General features: G+C 41.5%; 1 protein-coding gene across 1 annotated transcript; it reads left to right on the top strand.

Moving 5' to 3' along the window:
* The first annotated feature begins 8,733 nt into the window (after positions 1–8,733).
* Positions 8,734–19,774, top strand: LOC134212715 (putative cyclin-dependent serine/threonine-protein kinase DDB_G0272797/DDB_G0274007). The gene is made up of 3 exons (XM_062690798.1): positions 8,734–8,975; positions 18,533–18,797; positions 18,951–19,774. Exons 1-3 carry the CDS (start codon positions 8,959–8,961, stop codon positions 19,095–19,097), a joined length of 429 nt encoding a protein of 142 aa, XP_062546782.1. The 5' UTR covers positions 8,734–8,958; the 3' UTR covers positions 19,098–19,774.
* Positions 19,775–20,611: the final 837 nt, after the last annotated feature.

A 20,611-nucleotide genomic window follows, 5' to 3' on the forward strand; every position in this document is an offset into this window, starting at 1 on the left:
ATGAAAATAAAAGGTTTTCAAACAAAATAAAAATATGTTGGAGATCAGAAAAGCATGCTCTTTATGTTAAACTATAAGAAACCTCATATTTTTTTTCTGCTAAACAACCCAATTCGCCATAATAATCATTAGGCGATAACAATACTTCAAAAGATATTTTAGTTACTAGATAAAAATTGTCGCTGCCGTCGCTGTCCGGAACATCTTTTGCTGGCGAGGATAGGGGAGCTAAATGTCAAAGAAGGAAAATCCATACGATTTGACAGGTATGTACCACACATGTTTCGGACAGCAGAACAAAGGGAACAGTAGCGACAATCTTTATCTAGTAACTAAAATATCTTTTAATACTTCCGCCTTACCAACAAGCATTTGTTTACTTTGCTCGATAGGTTTGGCTTCACTCTTTGCGTAACTCTATATATAATAGACTCTGGTTTAGGCAGGGGTATATATTGCAATTTGCGTTGAGTTCGCCAAAAGCACGAAGTTGCTGCAAACTTGCAAAAGATCTTGCATATAATACTAATGACACACTGGTGGTATTCGTACCATGGTACAAGTTGTACCACAGGTGTGTCACCTTGTACCATGCTGGTACAACGTAGAAAACCATGGTACAATATGTACTAGGGTACATAACCGTGGTATACCACGGTCCTTGTACCACCAGTGTGTCTTTAGTATAATGTTGCTGGTTATTTTATTTTTCAATAAGAGTATGTTATAATCGAAGTTATCATGATTTGTCATGCTATTTGAGCGAAATATAATGAGCTCTTGATCGATAGTTATGATATTGTTAGAGAAAGTTTATTTTTTTGAAGAAAATTATTCCTGTTCAAGTTGCTTGCATGTTGTCTGCAATGCTAATTTTATTTGCAAATCGCAATACTTGGGTATATAAGTTTGTACATATTCTAAATCTGCATAATAAAAAACTGAGCCGAACCCTAATTTTTCAGAATTTTTGGAGGCCCGGAACTATTTTTAATTTGCATTTTAAATTTACACTCTGGAAAAAATTAATACCAAATAGATTAAAAGTCATTCTAATAGGCTATTCGCCTGGTTGACCCCAACTTCGTTTATGTTCTGGTTATACTTGGTTAGTATAACTTTCATATATATGAGAATAGTATAGTGCGGAGCTATTGAAATTAGTATTCTTGGCCAACTTTTGTTTTGGTTTATTGAAACCATTCATCATTTCCAAAAACAAAACAAAAAAACAAAACACAAAAAAAAACAAAGCAAAACAGTCGGCATTAAAAATGTTTTTAGTGATTCGGTGAAAGATCCTACAGAAGCAATGCAGGCACCGACGGACTTCGAAATATTAATTATCAATTCCTTATCATCTAAATGTTGATCAAGATTTTCAGTGACTCATATATTCCAATATTGTTGAATTTCATGCAGGTATTTTGTTATCTTCATAAAAGATCATATGCCTGTTGTTGTGCAGCCGCTGGTAGGGTACAGCAGTTTCGCCACAATTCCTTATATTATGGAACTGGGTGTTTTCCAAAGCAAGATGTCATGGTCCTGTATGGTTCATGATTATGCGGGTATATATCCCTAAACAACCCAATTTTTGATTTTATACCGTACACGGAATACTTCAAAGTCTTTTGCAACCCCCCCACAACTTGACATTTGGCGTTAGTTTCGCGTACCCACTTGCAAATCGCAGATGGCGCTTCGAAACATAAACAATGGGTCATCCTACACTGCCGCCACACTTTTCCTCCGTAGAAACCATGTTTTTTGTTTCGTCATTTGGTGTCAAAAAACAACGGACAGGAGCGTCATATGGATGGGGTGAATTTGGTAATTGCAAATAATGAAAAGATTCTGAACAAAACTTCAAATGCTTAAAATGTTGAAATTTGTCGCTTTGGAAAAAGAAATTTGTTTAATATATCGCCCATTTAATTTTAGACGAGTTCCCACTGTTCTATGCAGTTTTAATAGTTGAATCTAAGAAGTTAAATTTATTAGCTGTATAAATGATTATTCTTTATCATACAGCTTCATAACTTCCCAAGTAACCATTAAGCCGTTAAAATCGACTTTATTTCGGCTCTATAGTCGCATTAAAACCCTGTCAACAGTGCTTATAAGACTTAAAAGATTCTTTAGTGCTGCTCAAAAGCCGCTTTTGGCGAATTATTTGGCTGATATAGTGCTTGCCCCTACCTATTTTTCCACGCCTATGCCAAAATGTCAAAATTTTTAGACGAGTTGGAAGGGAACGAAAAAAAAAATTAAATGGAAAATATTTGTTTATATTTTATTTAATGCGTTCTTCCTTTTTTCTTCCCGTTGGGGAATCGATGATTTTTTTGATAATTATATTTAACTCCGGGCTTGAACGCTCGAACTGTGTTTGATGGTTTTGGTTTAGATTGGCCGCTCAGTTTACCATATGATCCATCGCGGATTTGAATAGATATATTGCTGGGAAGGGATAAAAAGCAGAAGGATTTCATCTGCCTCTATAACATAGGCGAGAAAGCATTGAAAATGAAACAATAAATAACAATCTAAGAAACAATCTGTAAATAAGTAGACGGAACTTTTTTTTGTATTCAAGAAGAATCTTCCAGGTGAAGATTAATAAATATTGCCGTAGAATAAATTAACAGCCCATTAAACATTTATCCGGCATTCTCCATGTTATATTGAAAAGCATACACGACAGATTCACACAAGATTTCTAGTGCGAGTAAAAGAGACAGGTTGTTCTTATTATTGAAACTCTAGGTGTTGTTGTTATTGATTCTACCAAAACGTCATAGAAAGTAGCTCTAAATTGGTAATTATAATTTCCTTATTCGGCTTGTATCCACAGGGCTGGTGAGCATTATATCGAAGCGTTATATACCGATAAACGGCTTCTTTTACTGCTTGAAGCTTATACTGCTAATTGAAAATTACACTTGAAAATCATATATACAGCTTATAGGCACTGAAATGTTGTTATATGGTGTATATAAGGCTTATTAAAGTGCTTAATGGTTACCTGGGTTGATTATCATAAAATGATGATGTGAAAACAAAGGAACTTGCGGTTGATTTGATACTACCATCATGACTACACGAAAAAAAAACTTCATAATGAATGTATTCGGCAAAACACATACATTTTTGCCATTGTGGTTTCTCAATGGAACATATGTCTATTTGCAATGAAAACAATGCAGCATTGCATAAGATAATCATAACATGAAACTTATACATTTCATGTCGACTGCTAATAAACATAATTAGAGATTTCGAATAGTCCATATAATGTTAATGTATGCTTTTTATTAGAGAAATAACGATAAAATCAATGGTTTTTGTTTAATATCAATTCATTTTTATTTTAAAATCTTGGAATCAATTTAAATCCGAGAATCGCACGTAGGGGAACAGACGGCTTTGGCAGGTTTTGTTCTATTATTGGCAGGGGGGTTTTTGTCGACCGAATTTTATGAAATTTGGCCACAATATTCTTTGATATCCAAAGAATGTTTGGGCCAAATTTGAGCATAATCAGTCATAAAAAACCAGGAGGGTGAAACGCTTGTCATCCGCGGTACAATGGCACTCTACCCAACATCGGTTTTGGTACTTCGGTTTTTGGTACCCGATTTCTAGGTGGTTTACCCTAATTCAGCTGCTCATGTTGGGTGATAGGCTAGTACGTAGTTAGTGCTTATTGTCGGCAATAAACTTTTCGTGGCGAAAACTTGCTATCAGTGGAGATTTATCGAGCCATTTGTGTTTGTATACCTATTTTGTGTCGAAAAATAGCACGCCAATACGTCTGAAGTTTTGTTATCATGAATTAAACGGAATAATAACAAAAATATTGTTCGCCATATGTTGCTTGAATAATGGGTAGACGAATAAGCCACCTCTTCAGTCCCCTGTAAAAAACCCCCCTGCCAATACTAGATCAAAACCTGCCAAAGCCGTCATTACCCCTATTTGGTTTACCTATTATGTATTTTTATTGATTTAAATTTGAATAAAAATTTTAACGCGTTGTTACTGTTGATTCTGTAACGAGATCGGATTAGTTTCCAGATGAATACACGAACTGCAACCATCCGGTGCGATGTCGATCCGAGTCATACTGTCCGTACATCCCGCAAGCAAATCGTTCGCTAGTGTTGTGCTAGTGTGATGGAAACTCTACATGTGTCGCTGGTTAACTCTCCGTACTGCTGGTCGACTGCCGGATGGTCTCGTCCAGCGAACCAGCTGCGACTATATGCCTCGAAACAAAATACCACCATAATTTGGATCGGATTCTAGCTTGCGTGTATACACATCCCAACATATTACCAAGTTTCCGTTGGATCTTGACTCCGCTATGGACGACAACGCAATTGCCGCACCGACAAACCATCACAATCGTTTCTGGATCGCTGAAAAAACAAATTTACTTTCAATAAATATAATCACTTGATGCCCATAAATATGATATAATAATTACCTGCCAGGTTTTTCTTGAAGCTTTTAACGTGGGTTTGGTACTGATGAAAGATTTACAACAAACATTCCATGTGCAAATTCAATGCGGTAATATTCCTCGATAAATAATTTGCAAGTTTCTCTGCAGCAGTTTTCCTGTGGCTGACCTTTTTTTTCATTTCGCAACGTACATCAAAAGTGTAAGTTCCGCTCAATACATTTTTGCCATTTAGCAAAACTTATACTTTTCATTCAATAAGATAATATGCAATATAAGCACTCTAAATAAATTTGATTCAGATTTGTAATGAAAATTATATCTTATATCTGATGGTTTACATGAATGGGAATTAATATATAAAATCATTAATTTTTTTTACGTGTAGGTAGTTTCTTTTTAAAACACGCGTAATGGTTCGCATTTGGATCAGAACAAAACGTAGTTATTTTCGTAAAGAAGAATAGTTTTGTAGAGTACATATTTAAATCGATATGCCGTTTTAATTAAATAAAAAACCCCCACAGTTTATTTGCACTGCGCGTAATGATTTACGGTTTTAGCGGGTTTGTTGACTACAAAAAATCGTCGGTTCATATTCTTAAATTAACCCTCGGTAAGATAATTTCAACAGCACCATCTTTTTGCGTGAGGGAAGTCGAGAAACTTTCCAACCCAAAATTTCATATTGACTCCTCCAAAGCCAGAATCACCAGCACTAATGTCCCTGTGTAGGATGTGTAAAATAAAAGTGGATGGTAATCCAGTCGCAGCAAAACTATCACACTTTGAGAGGGATACTGCGGAATCACGCACATTATTCATTTGGAGAAGTCAATCACGGTAGCCTCACACCTCGGGAATATGGTTCGCGATTTTTTTCGCGTGTTTTACATATTACCGTGGACCCCCGGTAATATGACCGCTTTTAATCTGAACACTTTTTAATTTGAACCCCTTTGGTTTGAACATCGTTCAAATTAAAAATGGTTCAAACGTCATTTAGCACGTGGAATCGAGAAAAGATAAATGAAACATCGTGAAACGGAACGCAGAATCAAAACAAACCAGCAAAGAGAACGGCCAGAAACCAGTTTTTCTGATGCAAATAGAGTAACCAGAAGTTCAAATTAAAAATGAACCCCGTTAATTTGAATGAGGTACCGTTCAAGTTATCGGGGGTCCACGGTATACAACGTTGGGCACGAATTATTCTAAATTGAGCGCGGATAATCACAATCCCGGCTCCATTCAAAATACACGGGACGCGGGGACCAAAATCTGGCAGAAAGTTTTCCCAAGGTGTAAAGTTACTTTTACCTCAAAGAAAGCCTCTCGTTAGTCCGGCTAATTCAGATTTTTCCAGAATAAAAAGTACACACACTCATTTAAATATATTATCTTGTCTGTTTTCAAATGGCTGTGGGTTTTGGTTCATTTGTATGGATTTGACAATCGGATTAACCTGGGTGCTGCGGATAGAGCCGCTTTTGGTGCTCTCAAGCGAGTAGCGGGATATTTTGAAATCAATCCCACATGCAAAATTATTTTGCAGTTACTTGACTGTCAAACATTTCCCGCTCTTCGAATTTCTTTTTCCATGCTGCATGAAGGCGCACAAATGCGCGAGACTCTACATGACTTTACGATGGTTTACATACATTCCTGCTCCAATCAGCTTCTGAATCTCGTGAAATCTCGTAACGAGTGCATTTTAGTTGCATTCCTACTAATTTTCTACTCGAAATGTAATGTGAATATATTTGTTAAAAAGAATGCAAAACTCAAACTAAGTTTATTTTTATTTTTTCCCCAAATAATAACAATACTTCTCAATATAAGATCTAAAACGAACATAACCACAATCTTCAATGTTTGGCTCCGGCACAATAGAAAATTTTGGCTTCACTTTGACAACCAAATCGATTCTATCCGCACCACCCAGGAATTAACTAGAGAAATATTTCGCGGGGTTTACTATAAATTAAAAATAATAAGGATGAATGACCCATTTTGCGTTAGATTTTTATAAGCTATTTTAAAAAGCAACATCTCCCGTGCCCATTTATCCTATAACGTTGCTTTCCTCCTCTGTATTTCCAGACCAGTTGACCCATTAATACTTCACATAACATATTTTATCTGCGAAATCCTTATAAATTCCCAAGTTATACGAAATTTAAGCGCTACCGATGAAAATGAACCGTCGGTAAAATTTCCGCCATTTGATTTGTTTTGGCAATCGCTAATTGGGTTGTTTAGCAGAAAAAAATATGAGGTTTCTTATAGTTTAACATAAAGAGCATGCTTTTCTGATCTCCAACATATTTTTATTTTGTTTGTAAACCTTTTATTTTCATTTTTGTATAGCAAACAAAAACCTATTTTAATCGATAGAATGACACTAACATTCATAGAATGACAGTTGGCCCATGCAGCATAAGAACAAATTTTTAGTCCCATATAAATTAAAAATGCAAATTAAAAATAGTTCCGGGGCTCCAAAAATTCTGAAAAATTGGGGTTAGGCTTAGTTTTTTATGCAGATTCAGAATATGTAAAAACATGTATACCCCTAAACAACCCAATTCAACGTTCAGTCGGTCATTTTAGAGTCATAAGCTACAGCCTCTTTCTTAATATTAATTCTAGTTTGGATTGATTTTTGCCACGGTTTTTAGTACTGGACATCAGGGTTGTGTTGAATCATTCTCACACGATAATGATTGGAGTTATCATTTGATAACATCTCAGGTGTGAAAAGTAGGCGAGTTTTCCTTGGCGATAACTTTTCAAATTTTGGAATCAATTGATAAGGACATTACCTTCCTTTTCGATTTTTTTTCTTAAAATGATTCAGATAATCACAAGTTTGACAAAACCAATTAAACTTATTAAATCAAAATTTCGAGGTACAATCGTATCGTACTACAGATGTCAAGTTGTTCTCGGGTTGGTACCCCTATAAATACTTGTTTCGAATAATCCAGCAAACCACGTTGTAGTTTATCTTAATCTATATTTAAAGCACCCAGTCCCGTAATGCTTGAATATATACGAGCCTATACCAAAATAACTAATGAGTAATTCAAGACAAAATTTTCAAAACGACTAATCTGCTTTTGTAAATAAAGATTCAAACGACGATTTGACGAATCTGATAGCTCACCCACGCAAACCAACACCATAAACAGGTAGCGGAAACCTTCACCTACCTAATGGTGGTGTTGGTTTGCGTGGGAGAGCTATCAGATTCGTCAAATCGTCGTTTGAAGCAGATAAGTCGTTTTGAAAATTTTGTCTTGAATTTAATTGTGTTATAATAAATAATAAAAACAAAATTAGGTTTTTCTTTAACGGTTTACGCCATAATCGAGAAATGCTCGCGATATAAGTAAGTTTGACAGAACCACCTGAACCAATTTTTCGGGGTACACTGACAATGTACTGGAGACGTCAAGTTGCTCACGGATTGGTCTTTTGTGTGTAAACTTTTTTTTTGCAGTGTAGGGTTTTTTTCAGTGTATGGGGACCAAATATGCTGCAAGGTAATTTTTATTTTGACATTTCGTTTACAACGGGCGGCTGACTATTTGATTTGCTTTAACGGTTTTTTGACAGCTGATTCGATATTCTCTCTGGTTCCTCACAGACTGGCTTTTCTACCCCGCCAATGTATATTTCGCACCCCCTTGATATCATTGTTTAATTATTAATTTTTTTTATTAAACTCAATATTAACTAATAATATTCGCAAAAATTCGTGAGTTTCAGTAGGTCACATCCTCGGTGAAACGTAGGAATAATTTTAATCTAATTATCCGTCACTGATGGGGTGGTCGTGGCCGTCGTTCCCGTCGACGTACCTTTCATTTTGAACCAAACCGAGACAACGAAAAGAGAACGGATTCCGTGCGCGAGAGGGTTTTCGATTTTGCTGTCAAAACAAAGGAGGAGAAAAGCCCCCAATAGACCAGTGCAAGATGACGTAGGTTGACAGTTCACAGAGCTTGTTTACAGGGACTTAGTCTCTGGAGCAGCTTCCGGAAAAACTGCTTTGCGATTAATTAAGAATATTGATGTCTTTCGTGATTGATTTATGGTAGGAATTAAAGCATATCGCTAGAATATTCGGATCAAAATGATTTTGAGCGAAAATTACGGATTTTTATTTCCGGCTGATCGATTTTAATTCTAACACCTTGTAAACAAGCTCTGTGAACTGTCAAATAAGTGAGGTTAAGTCAAGATCTTGCATTGGTCTATCTGCAAAAAAGCAAAAGTGGCAGCAGTTTTCATCCGAGTGCGGAAAGGGCTTTTATTTTCATACGTTTTAGCTGTTTCCAATCGAAGGAAAAGTGGCATTTTATCGAGCAATTCGACCAGTGGCAAGTGGAAAACTATACGCCATCGCCAAAAACGGGGTTCCGCCGACCCGAGGATAGAATTATCTGTTTTGCATTTTCTTCGTGCTCTCCGAAGAGGAAAATATGGAACGAGGCATTGGGTAAGTGGTTTGTGTTTTTTTTCTTTTTCTTTCCACGTACGGAATTTATAATTTTTGGTGGCAGGTAGGAAGGCTCTTCCGTATATGTGTAGTCTCCCCCCTTTGGGGGCTGGGGCGTATTGTGGTATGCGCGATTCGATTGTTTTTCCAGCCGTCGCGAGATCAAAGAGTGTTTCTGTGTGAAATGTTTTGATTACACACTAGGGTGTCCTAAAAATATCACGAAAGTATGTAATTATAAGCAGAAAACAATAGGAAGAACATTCTGAATAAATACAGTAATATCCCGATTTTTATCACGGTGAATTTTAGGGTGATAAAATAGGGTATGTGACAAAATTGATTTTTTTAAATTTCCAATGTAATTGTTATTTATTAATTCATTTAATTTCAATTCATTTTACAAAATCGGGTCGAAAACGTGATAAAATCGGGGAGTGACAAAATCGGATAAACACTGTACAAATAATATCTATAAAGAAAAGTGAATCTCAAACAACTGTAGATCGCAAGCTATCTTGTGAAAATTATAATTATTACACTTGATCGTTGAGTTCGTCATTGTTTAAAACTAGTCCCAAATGTTTTGTGGCAAGCGGTATACATTACGTTTGTAAGTCGCAGAAATTAGCGTACATCTTGGACTAAATGAATGTATTTAAAAATGTTATTGAGAAACAATTTGCTCTCCTGAACAACATAGTTGCTATAAGTTGTAACTTGTTAAACTGTATTGATCTGGTACGTAAGAAGACATTTTATATAAAAGAAACATTCAGTGTACGCTCAAAACAGTAAGTCTTACATCAATAAATATGCGGAAAACAATTTTCAAACTTTTTAGTTAGATACGTATAGGGGCCTTAGACAAACGGTAGGATGCCCGGCTACAAAGCAAGACCATGCTGTAGGTTACTGGGTCCGATATAGGAAATTTTCGGATTGGAAACTTTCTCTTACCTAGGCTTAAAAGTATAATCATGCTGGCGTCATGATGTAGTTATACAAACCTCGCAGTTGACAACTGTGGAAGTGCTCAATGAACATTAAGCTGCTAGGCGGTAGTGTCTCAGTGGGAGTTGTGCCAATATCAAATAACGATCGGTGGTGATCTGTGTCTTGGACTCCGATTGCCTCCCGATGTCGCTCCAACTTCACATGCTCCAATGGCTTGGTCATCAGATCGGCTTCTCGGTCGGTAGGTAGTGTAAAGCGATGATTCCTTGTTGCAGGAGATCCCGGGTGAAGGCATGTTTGGTGTCGATGTGCTTGGACCTCTTCTGTAAGCGATCGGACCGACCACCTTGATGCAGGATTGGTTGTCCTCGCACACTACGATCGGAGATGCTGATTGCTCGCCGAGTTCTCCCAGAAGCTTGCGCATTCACCGCAGTTCCTTGCATCCCTCGGCCAGAGCCACTAACTCGGACTCTGTGGAAGATAGCGCAACACAGGTTTGCTTGGGAGTGCCCCAACTTACCAGCCCACCGCCGAACTTGATCAGGAATCCGGAGTTGGATGTTCGGTCCCCTTCATCTCTGGCCCAAACGGCATCGACAAAACACTCCATATCTTTGTTTCCGGATACCAGATGAAGGCACAAGAGCTTTGTCGATTTAAGGTACCTCAGTGATCGCTTTGCCTCGGTCTAGTCCCGGTTGGTTGGTCTCGATACCTTTCTGCCGAGCAATGATGTGTTTAGGTAGATGTCCGGTTGTGTGTTGACCGCAACGTACAGCAAACTGCCCACCAAGTTGCGGTACGACTGCGTCTTCTTGTTTGTCCACTTTCATCCAACGGTCTTCAATCCGGGTGGCAGTGGTGCCAGCTCCCATGTCTGGTGCTCCTCTAACGACTGGATCTCTTCTTCCATCGTTGCTTCCTTCTCCGGACATTGGATTGCTTCGGTATAAGTTCGTGGTTCAGCCACGGAATTGCTCGTCACGCCGGTGACTTCTCGGTAACGGTCAGGCAGGGTTCCCCTTGTACTTCTAGTCAGTGGATGTTCGTAGTTCAATCGGTTCAACGTTCTCGGTGGCTTCATCATCGCTGTCGGTGAACTCTCCATCTGTCCTACCAACAGTCGTATCGTACTCGTCACCTTAGTCTTCTTTTGGATCGCGACCGATCGCTCGCTGGTATATTGACTACGTTGGGCTTCAGTGTCGATTGGAACTCGACCGTATTCTCCTCCTGAATGTTTTCGGCGGGCTTTTCTGTTTCGCTTCCGACAAACTTTGCCTCCCGGCTGATGTACACCAATCGTGTTGAATTGTCCAGGAATCGATACGCATTGTGTTCTTGGGAGTATCCAACAAAAATCTATTTCTGAGCCGTCGGATGAAGCTTCTTTCTCTTTTGCTTTGGAATGTGCACCCATGCACGGGATCCAAACACCTGGAGGCGGCTAACGTCCGTCTTTTGGTTGTGTCACAACACGTACGAGTGACTTTAACTGATCTTCTTTTATTCGTGTATTTATTTGGTAGGCACAGAGTGTGTTTGTAACCGCTACTGTGCCGTGATCTACTGTGGTACTCTGCTCTACGGAATCCACACAGAATCTATTTTTAGATGTTCAGAATTCGTTATCGTTGTCGTTGCCAGCCCATCTTATCGTGACTCCATTGTGTCCATTTGTCCATATGGTGAATCCAGTGATCGTTGCTTTGCTCGGTTGCCATTTCGAAGTACGTTGGAGGAATGCTTCCGAGAAGAACAGTTTTGTAAGCCGTAATCAGACAGCCGTGTTGGTGAGGCGCGTTTCCCAAAACGCCACCGTATATGGACTGCGCTTCTGGCGATTGACGAGGGTTTGGTGGAGGGGCTGGGAATCGAACCCATGACCATTCGCTTATAAGGCGAACGTGTAGTCAACCCCCCGTAACTGATCTTGATGATGAAATGTTCTGCAGGTACACTGCCGTGCTCAGTGCTTCCTCCCAGTTGCACTGTTGCATCTCGATGAGGCAGCGGTTTCGTCGCTCCGCAACCCCGTTCTATTGAGGACTGTAAGCCGCTGTGAATTGTGCCTTGATGCCTTTTCGTCGGTAAAATGAACGAAGTCGTTCACTGGTGTACTCTCCTCCTTGATCGGATCGCACTACCTTTGGTTCACGATCACGACCAAATTGGGTCTGGGCCGCCTCGATGATCTTGTCCGGCACTTCTGACTTCTCCTTCAGCAAGCACAACACGCAGAAACTTTTAAAATCGTCAATAATGGTTAGGAAGTATCGCTTGCCATTGATTGATGGCACTTCCACCGGTCCGCACACGTCCGTGTGCACGAGATCTAGGGGCGCCTCCGAACGGGATTTCGACTCCTTGGGGAAAGGCGTACGGGTGCTTTTACCCTTGCAGCCACATTCGCAGTCATCGTTCACATCGCATTGACGGATCTTTAATCCGTCGACCAGGCTTTGCTCTTTCATTTCGACAATCGCATTGGGATCACAGTGTCCAAACTTGCGATGCCACTCGTGCTTGCAGCCCTTCGAATGGTTTCCGTCAGCCAACGTTTGGTTGTTTCAGGTAATACAGACCATTTTTGAATGTTGCCATGGCGGCGGTTTGGTTTCCTTGCATCACCCGGCAACCGTTGTTGTCGAAAATAATAGTTGCGTTTTTCTGCACCAACGAAGGAACGGACAGAAGGTTCATTGCCAACGTGGGTGTGTACAGCACTTTGGACAACCTCATCTTGGTATGCTTATCCGTGTCGTCGTAGCACTGGATCACGCCTTATTCCACAATTGTTTTCTTCTCGCCGGTCAACGTGACGTGCTTGGCTTCGCTGTCGTGTAGTTCCCGGAAGAAATCTCGGCTAGCCCGAGTCCACGGTTCAAGGCTATGTTCCATCTTCAGTTTTGCTTCCGCAGGCCAGCGTCAGAAAGGCAAATGACACGGTGCTCTCCTGTTTCGGTGTAGGCTTCCCCGGTTTACCAGACTTCACTTCCTTCGCGTTGTCCCGTTGATACCGGCGGCACTCCTTCTGAATGTGGCCCACCTTGCAGTAGTGGCAGGCCGGCGGCTTCTACTTCTTCCCAGGTTCACCTTTCATCGCGGAAATCCTATCCGGATCCTTGCTTTTTTGCTGCTTCGTCCAGAAGTTTCCGCTTGACAAGCACCAGGGTGAGTTCGTTGTCCGAACGGCTTTCGAGGGCTGTAGTCAGGGTGTCGAACGAGCTTGGTAGGCTTCTCTGGATCATCGCGTCCATGAGCTTTTCCTCCAGTTTCTGTCTGGCGTTGGCGAGGCTACTAAAGAGCTCCTCCATGCCGAAGATGTGCTCCGCCATATCCTCTCCTTCCGAGAAACGTTTGTCGCAGTTTCGCTTCAGCAACGAGACCTTTGACGTTAGACTGAACTTTTGGTGGTGATTTTGAAGCGCCGTCCAAGCTTCCTTCGCTATTTTCGACGACCGGATCAACGCGTGTTGATTGTCCTCGATTTACAGCCCGATGGTCGCCCTGGCCTTGACGTCTCCAGCGGCTCAAAATGCATGCGCTTCCGATGCTATCTCACCTTGTGTCACGTAGCCCCACAGTTCTTCCGGACCAGCAAAAGTTCTACCTTGAAGCGCCAGCTTGAGTAATTGGCGTTGTTCAGCTTTTGTAGGCCATTTTTCTCTTCAGAAAAAATAGGCTTCTTGATTCGGCTTGTGGAAAATTATCCGCACTGGCCCAATTACTATGGACTCATGACATTTTGTTTTATTGAACATTCAAACATGATTGCTTTATATATTATAGGTTGCTTTGTTGACGTGACATGGTACAACAGTACTGTTCGGACGACCGTCCGAACAAAATCAAAAAGTTTAGTTTGTTCTCCTCCTTTAACTTCCGTCTCAATCGTCCACTTAGACTTGTCTGCCTGTTCTACTCGCTTTTTGTGTCTGCTCTACTACTCTGCGTCTACTTGTCGTCTGATTAGTCCGTGGGCTGTCTTCGATAGTTTGAGCACCACTGTACTGTCCTGCGTCAGAGTGTACTTAATTGTTATCTGCTGACCAGACTCCACGTAATTCACTCTAACCACCAATACAATCTCGATTTAATTCACTGTTCAACTCTCCTCTTGCAATAAAATTTTCTTCGATTCGCTACTAATTCTATTTACTCAACTTCGGCCATTTGTTTCTATTTTCCCTTTTACCTCTTCAACGTATATGTTTCTCCCTCGCATTAATTTTATCACTCACTCTCACCATCATATCAGCTGTGAACTGACATTTATCTAATTGGCCAAATGTTGGTTGTGATGGGGCTGCGTCTGGGCAGGGTCTGTTTGCTGGGACAGCTGGAAGGCGTCTCGGAGAGCCACTGCCGGATTGGGTGGCGGCGGTTTGGGTGATTCTGTGACCCACCCCTCAAGAAGTGGTTTGGGGTTAGTGCTTCTGCCTCGTTGTTCTGTTGCGACACGTAGGTGAGGGGACGAAAATTGACGATGTCCTCAGCCTCAACGAATACCGTCTGCAAAATCTCGTCCGTCAGTCGCCTTCCATCGTTCAACGCTGTTAGTGCCTCCTTCACGGAACGCACCAAACGCTCCCAGACGCCCCCCATATGAGGCGCAGCGGGAGGATTGAACGTCCACCTCGTCCTTGTATTCGTCTGCTGGTCTGCACAGTCATCTCTGATGCCCTGTACAACCTCTACTACTTCCTTGCTTGCTCCTCGCAGATTCGTCCCATTGTCGGAGAAGAATTCAATTGGCCAGCCCCGGCGACCGATAAACTGGTGTATCGCCATCAAACAGGACTGTGTTGTCAGTCCGCACGCTACCTCCAAATGTACCGCTCGTATCACCATGCAGGTGAACAGCTCTATCCAACGTTTCTCTGTTCGACGCCTTACAGTCACGTCAAACGGCCTCAGATAATCGACGCCCATGTAGCTAAATGGCCGAAGATTCGGCGTTATGTGCTGCACTGGTAGTGGAGCCATCCGTGGAGCATGGGGACGACAGCCATGTACTTTACACTAGGGATCCTATATTAAGAGATGTGCGAATACTTTTCCAGACGATTTAGAAACGCTGTTACTTTCGTAAACAAACGCTGCCATCACTTGCCGCTGTGAAAAATGTTTAGGCTTGCACATGACTTTACATTCGAAGACACTTTTTGATTATTTTGTCTATCCTATAGCAGTGCATTTTCGCTAAAATTAAAGAGCAATATGAATGAACACGATATAAGGCATCAACTAGACTACTTTTACTTACGAAAGCAAAACAAATTGTTTTTTCGATAAAACTTTTCATAAAATCTATTTCACCAAAACCGCAATACATTTCGATCTGTAACAATAACGATGTTTATTTGGCTCAGATTTTGACAGTTCTCAATGCTCGATTGGCTCAAGATGGCCGCTTTTGCATATCTCTGAATGTAGGACGCAGGCCACCGACACTTTTCTCACCACTGCATCTACATGCGGAATGTAGTACAGCTGCCGCAACCCGTTTTTAACCGCCTGGCGGTATCCATGGCCACTCCTCTCATGGTAATGCTGGACTATCAGCTTTGTAATTCTGTGGTCGTTCGGAAGAATAACTGGGAACCGCAAGTCGAACGGTAGAAACTCCGCCCATCTACCAGCGGGGTCAGCTTGTACACCCAGTTTTTTTTTACACGGTTTGGTTTTGGTCGTTTAAGACCTTCAGTGTCAATCAAGCAATGAGTTAACCCCAAGAAAAAATAGCCAAAAAAAATCAAAGAAAATTCAATGGGTATTTAAAATTTGACCTTTCGTTGCTCGCAGCGTTTCTATCGGAAGTTTCCCTTTTTTCCGTCTACAGTTCGTCACAAATCGAAACACGCACGCTATCGTTCGGACCAGGATCATCCACTTCGAGGAGCGGTTCGCGTCTACAAGAACCGCTGCTACCTTAACGTCGTGTAGCAACAGATGAACCCGAAGTTCATCCGTCGTATTAGCCGGCGGCAAACTCTTCCTCGGCCAATTTTTCTCCCGGTCGTACAGAAACTGTGGGCCTCGTGCCCACGGACCACTCGGATGTAGATCTGGATCCTTTCCCCACTTTGTCAGCAGGTCAACGTTTAGCCTTGTCGGAACCCACCGCCAGTCTGCAAGTCTCGTTAAGCTCAGGATCTCTCCGATGCGGAAACCAACAAACTGTTTATAGCGGCGCTGGTCGGATCTAATCCACGATGGTATCATCTCTGCATCTATCCAAAATACCACTTTGCTAATGGATATGCTGTGGTTTTTGCGCACCGTATGTGATATCCGTGCACTCAGTACCGCCGCCAGAAGCTCCAGACGCGGAAACACACTTGTTTCAAGGGAGCGACTTTTGCCCGGCTCATCACTAGCGCGCACTTCACCTCTCCACGCATAATGGCACGGAAATATGCCACACATGCGTACCCCGTCTCACCCGCGTCCGCAAAAATATGCAGCTGTACGTCCCGGACTTCATCGGACCTCGCAGTGCCGAAGTAGCTGCGCGACAACTTAATTACCTGGACATTTGCCAACATGCTCGTCCATCCACTTTTTGTATGATAGGTCATCTACCGCATCATCTCACCGACACCCTGTTCTCCACAGATCTTGCACCAGCATTTTACCCAGGATGGTAATTGGAGCTACGAATCCGGCCTGATCAAACTGTGTCATGACTATTTGAGTACCATCCGCTTGGTGTGACGTTCTTCTCCTCGGAGGACTTTTAACACTCGAACTTCGAAGCGGCCTCAAAACAGAAGACGTCTCCTATCGTATCCCACACTACGCCCAGCACACGTTCATACTCTGTAGCCTTATCTTCGCTAAAGTGTACTGCCGACTCACCGCTTTGCTCGCCAACCTTCTGCAGGAACGCATTGGACTTAGACACCCAGTTCCTTATTCGAAAACCGCCACACGAATGAACGTATCTCACTTCGTTGGCTCTCTGGATCGCTTCTTCCACGGTGTCCACACTGTCGTAGTAATCGTCCACGTAATGACGTTTGACTATTGCATCTGCTGCTTCCGGGTACCTCTCCGCAAATTGCTCCGCATTGACGTTCTTCACGTACTGCGCCGAACTGGGCGAACACGTGGATCCGAAAGTCGCCACGTCCATCACGAATATCTGTGGAGCCTCATCGCTACCTGAAACACAAATCGATCTGATGCGGATTTGGTGATTCATTTCCTGGATGTCGCTTCCAAAGGCGATCGGGCGTTCTCGGAAATGGCAAATAACTCGCGGAAGGGGAACTAACATATCCGGACCTTTGAACAGCTCGGAATTCAGGGAAATGCCATTCACTGGTGCTGCTGCATCCGTTGAGGGGCAGGTACCACACATCAGATTGAACTGTCTCCATCAACTCTGCGTCGATTACTTTGTGCGCGTATCCTTTCTGCTGGTACTCCTCGATCTGCCGACACACATTCTCCTTCAGCGCTGGATTCCTTTCTAATTTCCGATCGAGTGCATGCATTCTCCGCATAGCCATTGAGTAGCTATCGGGGAAATTCCGGACATTGGTGCGCCACAACAGTCCAGTTTCGAACCGATGGCCCACTCGCTGTGTTGTCGCCTCCATTACACCTCTTGTAATTGGTGTTAGTCGTACAGTACATGGAGCATCATTATTTCACGTTCTCATCATCTACTGAACTAACATGGCAATGTGCTCGCAATTCTATTCAGGTGTTCCTAGAAGTACTGTTTCCTTTACACCATTCAATCGCTTTACGTTCGTCCGTAACCCTGCACATCTCGGCTCGCGCTGAACTTGTGACAGAACCTACGTGTTTCTTGAGGATGGCACGCCCCTTCATCTTCTCGCACTTTCTCCTTCTGAAAAATGTTGGTCTGCTGTCTCCGTTTTAGTATGTAGAGTTCCACGATTTAACATATGTTGCTAAAGTAGAGGCGATATACGTATATATCAGATATATGAAGAAGTGCATATATCGCCTCCACTTTAGCATCTTATACGATCTTGTGTTGACTGGGCGGGTCTTTTGATTCAGGGCCACTGTCCGTGTCGTCATACCAGCCATTTTTGTCCCGTCCTGGTTAACTGGTGCTCGTTTGTTACAAGGGGCTGTCCATACACTACGTGGACAGTTTAGGGGGAGGGGGTGTATTGCAAATGTCCACGGTTCATACAAATTTTTGAGAATTTATATGAGCAGGTGGAGGGGGAAGGGCACATTGAACTGACCAAAACCTATCCTCGTGGTATATGAAAACCCCTAAGATTCGTGAAACGGGGAGATAGGAGCTTGTGAGAGACAGAGCTTTGTTGGACGCCCTTTCAATCTCAACCAAAAGAATTCGCCCAACGTCAACTCACCATTCCAAATAATTCTATATTTGACTTATCCATACTACTGTTTAACTTACTATTGCTCACAAAATCAGCAAATTTATTACCCTCTATTTGAAATTGTTCTTGTTCTAGCACATGATCCTTCCTTCAAAATTAGGAGTTGCATGCATATCTTAATTTGTTCAATTTCTTAACTTTCTATGACGTATGTACTTGATATTAACTTATTTGATATTTTTATCTCTTCAACAGCCGACAGGGACCGATGATGTCCTCTCCAGGAATGTCTCGACGGCCCTACGGAATGCCTACTCGGGACAGTTATCAATCACATTCATACCATCAGCAACAGCAGCAGTCCAGCCCACATCAGCATCACCAGCAGCAACAGCAGCATCAGCAGCAGCAACAGCAGCCGCAACAGCAGCAACAACAACAACAACAACAGCATTCACCAAGCCAATTCCACTCGCAACATGATGAGCTGATACGATATATCCATGAGGCATGGAATACGGTAAGTACCGACGTCTATCGATGCTCCATTGTTACATACTAAACACACTACAACATATTTTCTGGGTTACTCTGAGAATTCCTTCAATAGTACATACTTGCTTATCGTAAAGCCTAACTTCTCATCTCTTGTATTTCCTGCACTTTCCCCCAGATCACGCAAGACAAAAGCCAAAATCCCCCAGTATTCTTCAAGAGTGTACCTGAGCCAAGGCTGGCCGGTTTCACCCCGTTTGACCTGGAAGCCTACTGGGGCAAGCGGTTGATGCACAAGATCAATATCTCAGCCCACGGTCACTAGTGGTTTCGGACCGGGCGGCAAGGAATCGATGCGATTGAGTGAACAGAAGAAGTGAAAAGTAATAAAACAAAAGCAGGCAGAATAATGAAAAATCCGTAACACCCAGATGAACACTAAAAACCGGAACAGCTGGACGAGATGAAAGGATCCATAGAATCGGCGAACACACCTACACATACACGACTATGGATGATGGATTCCATTGATTAGACTACACAAACACAATTATGTTTTCGAGTTTTTTTTTATTTTGGGATGAGGGGACGCATTAGTAGAAATTATTTTCCAGATCTATAATTCAAAAACAAAATATTTCTATACATTAGAAAGACAGGTGAAATCCGAAGTGACATTCTTGTCCGAAAGTAACATAGAACAAAAAAAAATCATACAACACCTAAAATATCGATCATTTAGCGTAAAATATGTATTTTATTTTACACGCAAAACAATTGTAAATTGAAGCAAAAAAAAAAGTAATTGTGAATACCTACAACCTACAAATTCTGCAAAACAATAATAAAACCAATGTTTTTTCATTTTTAATATGTTTTGTTTTCGTTTATTTTTTGCTATCGTTTTAAAACACACATCTCTGTAAAAACAACTGTGGATGAATTGAAATTGTAATAAACATTAAGAAGGGTAAACATATTATACGTTCGTTTCCTGGATTACTATCAAGGTTTAAATATGGAATAATAGAAACGGAAGAAATCCTATGAGAAGTTACAACACGGAATTAATATATTCGCGCATTCGTATTGTAATAAGTCAAATATTTCATATCCGATTGCTAAAACAAAACTTCTTGCATTTTTTTTAAGTTTTGTTCTGTTTTTTATCGACGCATTTCATAACATAGGTCTACCGCGATCTGGGCAAAACGAGAGACGTTCATTATACGCTAGGGAAACAAATAAACGCTGTCATCAGCAGTTTTATTAAAATCGCAGAGAGACGATACAGCTCGAGTCACCAACTTGTGTAACAAAATGGTCGTTGGATGGCCAAGAGATGGCGCGTTATTTGATTTTATCACTTGTCATAAGACGAGTTTGTACAATCCCATTTAGGGCCGATGCCCACGTAGCGTTTTTTCAACGCTGCGTGCACACGGCGTTAAAAGGACGCATGTGTGCATCGGGAAAAAGCGGTAAAGCAGCGTCGCCGCACCGATGCACACCTGCGTTTTTTTCAACGCCACGTGCACGCAGCGTTGAAAAAACGCTACGTGGGCATCGGCCCTTAATTCCACCACTTAATTGTATCTTGACAGATACGTATTTCGACCTCAACAACTCGACTTGAAGTCGAGTCAAGTACGAGACACTGAAGACGACCTTACTGTTGAGGTCGAAATACGTATCTGTCAAGATACAATTAAGTGGTGGAATTAAATGGGATTGTACAAACTTATGACAAGTGAAGACATTCCACTAAAAAGCTCAAAATAATTTTCTTAACAATTTGATTTTATGTTTTGATGTTTAACTTTGTCAAAATCTTTCAGT

This window comes from Armigeres subalbatus, chromosome 2, assembly GCF_024139115.2.
Source record: "Armigeres subalbatus isolate Guangzhou_Male chromosome 2, GZ_Asu_2, whole genome shotgun sequence".
NCBI classification, from domain to species: domain Eukaryota; kingdom Metazoa; phylum Arthropoda; class Insecta; order Diptera; family Culicidae; genus Armigeres; species Armigeres subalbatus.